At 58.0% G+C, this 6,149-nt stretch overlaps 1 protein-coding gene across 1 annotated transcript; it reads left to right on the top strand.

Moving 5' to 3' along the window:
• Window positions 1–3,425: 3,425 nt before the first annotated feature.
• Window positions 3,426–5,016, top strand: OTOS (otospiralin). Its single transcript, XM_019711654.3, has 4 exons — window positions 3,426–3,584; window positions 3,839–3,928; window positions 4,057–4,083; window positions 4,738–5,016. The coding sequence occupies exons 2-4, from the start codon at window positions 3,856–3,858 to the stop codon at window positions 4,920–4,922; spliced, it is 285 nt and encodes a 94-aa protein (XP_019567213.1). The 5' UTR covers window positions 3,426–3,584; window positions 3,839–3,855; the 3' UTR covers window positions 4,923–5,016.
• Window positions 5,017–6,149: the final 1,133 nt, after the last annotated feature.

Raw genomic sequence — 6,149 nt, 5'->3', positions numbered from 1 at the left:
AGAGGCCTCCAATGCGTCCACAGGGAGGGTCCTGTGCAGGGCAGGGGCTGGGGGAGCAAGGCAGCAGACCCACCGCCTGTGCAGAGGTAGTCAACCAGGCTTCAGAGCAGACTCACCTGGGAGAGTCCCACCTGGGCCCCATTCTGGGCCCATTCCATTAGAATCCCACCTGCGGAGGCTGGCTGGAAATCCCCCTATTTAAGACCTCTGCAAGTGGTCCCAATGTGCAGCCAGGGTTAAGGACCTCTGCTTTAGATAGTGGCTCTCAAAGTCTCGTCTTGGACCTGCTCAGCAGCTCTGGTAACATGACAGAAATGCAGAGTCCCAGGCCCACCCCTGAGCTCTGAGGAGTGAGGCCCAGGACTCTGCAGTCTAACATGTCCCCTAGGTGATTCTGACACCTGCCTGTGCCTCGATACCCTAAGTGTGCTCTGGGGGCCAGCAGCCCAGGCATCTATCTCCTGGGAGCTTGTTAGGAAGCTCTCTCCCCAACCTGCTGAATCCGAGCCTGCATTTCAACAGGCTCTAGGGACCCCACTGAACAAGAACAATACACGGCTGTGTCTGTGGAGACAGCAGGGGCATTCCAGGAGGGCTGTTGGGTGGGGGGGGGTGAAGGGGTCGTCCTCTAGGGGACAGAGGAGCGGACCTCCAGGTGGGGCTCTCCAGGTGGGGCCAGGGAAAGTCTGAACACAGGCCAGCAAGGGAGGGTGGCTTGAAGGACTCAGGAAAGAAGAAAGTAGTGGGGTGGACATGGGGGTGGCAGCGTGGCCATGGAAGACCTAGGAGGTCAACCCAGAACGGCAAAGCAGAATGCTAAGTAACAGGGAGCTATTGGTGGTGACTTTTTAAAAGTTTTTTCCATACATAAAACTAATAAATTAAGGAAACTATATATACCCAGAGAGAAGAAAAAAAACTTTATATGTCCATAGCTCTAGTACCCAACACCATCGTTGCTCATTACTCATTTTTCCAGCTAGAGTTCTTTACTGGGGAATAGTTATAAAGATACAGTACGTGTAACTTTATTTCCCCCCTAACATCATAGGGACGCTTGCATATCATCTTCAGACATGGGGTTGTAAGGACGGACAATGAGCCATTACTGTCTGGTGTGGCGATGGGCGGTGGCAGGACCCAGCCGGCCTCCTCTCCTCCACGGCCTGCTCAGCTCTCCTACTGAACTCTGGGGGTCCCAGGTCCCCACCACGCTGGGCTGTGCCTCCATAGCCAGCCAGCCATGCGGGGCCCTTCCCACTCGCCCTTCCAGCCCCCTCCCCACTGCACAGGTGTTTCTACAACAAACCCGTGTCCCAAAGCCAGCCTCGTGGCCCCATCAGGTGGAGACCTGGAGCCAGGAGAGGGCGAAGGGGATTAGCGTGTTCAGGACAGAAGCAGGAGTTGTCTCTCTGGCTTGACATTAATGGTGCCATTTGCAGTGGTCAAGGGGTGCCACAGTCCATGGCACAAAGTGCAAATTAGGGTCACGGAGCCAAGAACCAACAGAAGGGGAGGCTTGGGTGACCAGGCAGCTGATGCCTTGGCCGCTTAGTGGAAACAGGGAGTAAGAACCATGGGGTTGACTGGCAGCTTCTAGATGTGCTGGGAATTTGGGAAAAGAAAGCGATGAGCTCAGAGCTTAAAAGTCCCAGCCCGGGGCAGATAAGGAACCAGAAACTTCTATGCTGTGCAGGAAAGGGTCAACAAGCAGGCCGCCTGCCAGGTCGCCTTTGCCTGGCATCGGGGAACTCGGACTTCAGAGGGTCCCCAGTTTGTCATGGATAAGAGGGCCCTGCTGCACCTAAACGTTTGTGCAAAGTGGGTTCACGCCCAGCACCGCTCCCCCCACCCCCGGGAGCCTGGAATCTGCCCCAGGCAGAGGGTACCCTGACCAGCCCCATAACCCTGGGTGCTGTGTCTCTAACGGGCTTTCCCGGGCCTCAGGTGTGTCATCACAACTGGTGGCGGGGAATTAGCTCCACGGGGAAAGGGCTCTGGGAGCTCACGCCCGGTCCCGACTTCTCCCCGTGAGCCTCTTCCCTTCCGTGTGCTTTGCACCATCTGTCATGAATCCCAGCTGTACGTCGTGGGAGTCCTGGCGAGCCTGGGGTGGTCTTGGGGACCCCGACACAACGGCCTTCATAGAATTCATTATTTCTTATAGGCATGGGATCCAGATTTCTGAAAATAAAGCCCAAAGCCTAATCTGGCAGGTGGCCACTGAACTGACGACTTCAGCTGAACTGAAGCTGGGGATCTGAACCCCTAAATTCCGCTGAGACTCCTTTGCCAGGAGAAGCCGTCCTTCCTCCCAGTCTGGGGGGGTTTGTCACCCTTGCCTGAAGACACTGTCTGGTGTCCCCAGTAGTACCCGTCTGGTGAGGGGCTGCTGGCTCCCTCAGGACCAAGCACATCATGCCTCGGCTTCCACACCTATGACCAGACCCTGAAGTTTAGGTGTGACCCCAGGACGTACCACATATGCCCATTTATGTCAGCAGAAGCCCAGGGAACAGATACGGGGTGGGCTGGGGTAGAGGTGCTGTAATTCTGGGTTGGCCCGAGGAGTGGGGCTGGGCCCACTTGGCAGAGATCCTGGGTTCACGGGGTGACAAGCACTGGCTTTCCCTGTTTGCGTGAAGGTTGCTGACGCAGAAGGAAGCTGAGGGCCAGAACTTGTCCCTAGAAAGACCCAGAGGCTTGGGGAGCCCAGGGTGTGTGCTGGATGAATCTGTCACCTGAGACCCGCTCTCCACCCCTCAACGTGTCCCCCAGGCGACATGCCGTGTACCTCAGCTGTGGGGAACATGTGGGTGAGGAGGTCCCCTCAGCCTTGGAGCCCCCTGTGGTGACCGCACTAAGCCTGGGGACTGCTGCCCTGGACATGGCCCTGGTTCCCGAGCATGGGACCTCTTGGGGCAGGGCCATGGGGCGTGGCTACTGTCAGGGCTGTAATCAGAGTGGCCTGATGTGCAGAGACCCTTGGTGTTGCAGATGGTGTCCTGGGGACCTGGAAGAGCTGCCTTGCCTGCGACAGAGACTCATGACTGTGCTGTAAGCAGGAAGGCTCTGGTCTGAGATGCAGTCGGGCTGAGCCCTCCCCCTTCCTGCCTGCGACTGCTCAGCGGGGTCCTGTTGGCCAGGGCACATTCTGGGGCTGCCAGGGGCTCCCCGGGTCCCGTCCTGCCTGCCTGGCCGGGCAGCTCTGTGATTGCCCAGATCTCAGCCTCAGTATCAGACTTAGACCATTTTTCTCTCCCGGGGGAGAGGAAATGGGTTTATTTCAAGTCCCAGTGTTGAATTCAGTCCTACAAATCTTAGAAGTCGCCTGAGAAAGATGTTTTTCTCCAATTTGATCTTTGGATCAGATTCCCAAACGTGGACTCGTGCAGTTCCGCTGCCAGCAGCGTCACACAAGCCCCGGGTCCTCTGGCGGGGGATGAAATATTCAGTTTGACGGTTCACGTAGGTGACGTCCGTCCTTGTCCTGGTGTTTATAAAGCGGAGCCTGTGTGCTGGCAGCAGGCGACCATCAGCCGCGAGACTGAGGCTGAGCGACAGGAGCAGAGCGAGGTGGCCAGGTAACCTCGGGGAGGGCAGCAGATGGAGGTGCGGTTTCTTAAATTGTTGAAATTAAACAGAGCCAGAGCAACGCAGGGTTTAGCCTCAGAATAATACTTTGAAGGCACTGAAATTGAAACTGTGGTGAAAATACTAAGAAGTTGTCTTTTCACCAGAGCTGTTTTCCCGGGAGTTGTCCACTTTGGGGGTGGCGGGAAGAAGCTGGGGCACTGACGGGTGGGTGGTCTCACCCTCTGGATTACTCCTGCTGCAGTCAGCCCGTCAGTGGGGATGCGTCTGAGGAAGATGAAAACCTTCCTGCTGCATGGAGTGACCCTCTGCCTCCTGCTGGTGCCTTTGGCAGGTGAGAGGCTCCCCGTCCTCCTGCGTGCTCCCCTCTGCTCGTAGTCCCCCTGCCACCAGGGCAGCTGATGTGTGGTGGGACCGCCCCCGGGGGTTCTCCTGGGTGACTGCTCTCCTCTTGCTTTGCAGGGGCCAAGCCTGTGCAGGAGGAGGGAGGTATTGTATCTTCCTCCCATTTCTTCTCTTGTCTGGTGGGGGTGGGGGACGGAGAGGGACTGGGTGGGAGCTGCTTCTTATTCCGAGCAGCTGAAGGGGACCCAGGGTCCACTCCAGGCCCAGCTGTGCGGGCAGAGGGACTGGCGTCTCTTTCCCAGGCCCTGCCCTCCAGGCCCCGGGGGACACATCAGATAGGGGGCACTTGGGGCTCTGCATGGTGTTGGGACCCTCCGAGCCCCTGAGGACACTGACATTCCTACCCTCGGACCCAGAGTTCTAGCTTGGTGCAGTAACACACAGGCTCCAGGGCTGGGGACTGTGGTCTCCTTTGAAATCCCACTAGGACAGCCCCACGTCCCCCCCACAGCACTCCCTCCCTGCTCAGCATCTCCAGGGCAAAGGCCAGACTTTCCCCACCTTCTCCTCCTCCTCCTCTGTCCCCCACACCAGGAGTCCGAGGGGCAGGGCCTGGGTCATCCCCCATAGCTGCTCCAATAACCAGGCTCCAGGGTGCTTCCGGGAGGACCTGGGGTGGCCTAGCTGCACTCCCAGCCAAGGCTCTGCTGAGCACCTCCACCTGCCTGAGGCCTCCGTGGGGCAGCCAGGGGGCAGGAGGAGTGGCAGAGCCCTGAGGCCGGCTGCCGTGTCTTTCAGACCCCTACGCCGAGCTGCCGGCCATGCCCTACTGGCCTTTCTCCACGTCTGACTTCTGGAACTACGTGTACTTCTTCCAGACGCTGGGGGCCTACCCCCAGATCGAGGACATGGCCCGCACCTTCTTTGCTCACTTCCCCCTGGGGAACACCCTGGGCTTCCATGTCCCCTATCAGGAGGACTGACAGGTCCCCAGCCTGGCGCCCTGGGGCAGACAGGGACCCCGGGGGGATTTGGGTCTGGCCTCAGCTCAATAAACTCCTGCCTTAAAATGCACAACACACGTTTGTGCTTTTCTTTCAAGAGACAGCTCCACTCAGGACCCACTTCCCTTCTCCTTCGGCCCAGGAAGCTGCTCCTTTGACCATTAGCGAGCACTTCTTTGATAAGCATGTGCACAGCTTCTGTCCACAGAAGACACAGCAGCTCTGGCTCAGGACTGGCTGCTTTGTGTCCCCCGTCATCTCATCCTCACCCTGACCCTAGGAGTAGTGCTGCAGATCCCCCTGAGTGTGGGTGGGGGAACTGAGGCAGAGACACCCGGTAACTGGCTGAGCTGTTGATGGACCCAGGCCCATCCAGGCAGCTTCACCCCGGAGCCCCTGCCCTTAGCCACTAAGCTGGACAGCAGCCAGACCCGCAGCGGCCACTCCTGGGCAGGCCCTGCCTGGACAGCCCCCCTCACACTCTGCTGAGGGCGGTTTACACCAGGCAACAGGGGCTCCATCTGTGTGGAAGGGTCAGGGCCCTGGGAGCACTAGGTCCACCCACCCTGTGCTCTCTGGAGGGAGAGGACAGGCAGCATGGACGGCGTCTCAGGGACCAGACTCTCCTACGGGGACACCTGCAGTGCAGATGGTGAGCCCTCGCAGGCAGGTGTGCAAGCTGGAGACCCTGCAGGTCACACCCTGTCAGATGGAAGAAACTAATGGGCTGCAACCAGATTTTCTATTACAATAAAATAATAGAAAGTACGATGTATTTCACTATAGATACCGGTATGTGTGCTAATGTCTAGCTACAGAAACTGTCACACATAACAAGAAATACGTAGGGCTTTGTGAAACTTGTGTGTTACCCGTTCTATCTGGGAGGAAATAGGAGAAGGTGCTGGATTTGGTCCTGCAAATCCGTCCGGGAGGCTTGGTAGGCAGTCCTTTGTGATGCGGGAGGCAATTTCTGCTGCTCAGAGCAAGACTCAAGTTATCTCAAGCAGTAGGGCATGTAACTGTGAGAATTCTCAGAGCAACAGTGTCTTGGGGGGTATTTCCTGGGACCCAGGCACAGAGCCCAGCAGGGGTGTGAGGGCCCTGGAAAGGGGGAGGTTGCCGCAGTGCCCAGAGCAGCAGGGCTCGCCCCTCCTGTGGTCACCCCCCTCACCCCAGCCCGCCACAGGCTTGCTGCCCTCTCAC

Source organism: Rhinolophus sinicus, chromosome 17, assembly GCF_057876585.1.
Source record: "Rhinolophus sinicus isolate RSI-liver-muscle chromosome 17, RSI-T2T, whole genome shotgun sequence".
Lineage (NCBI taxonomy): Eukaryota > Metazoa > Chordata > Mammalia > Chiroptera > Rhinolophidae > Rhinolophus > Rhinolophus sinicus.
Note: the sequence above shows the minus strand (reverse complement) of the source record. Positions and strands in the feature narration are given on the sequence as shown.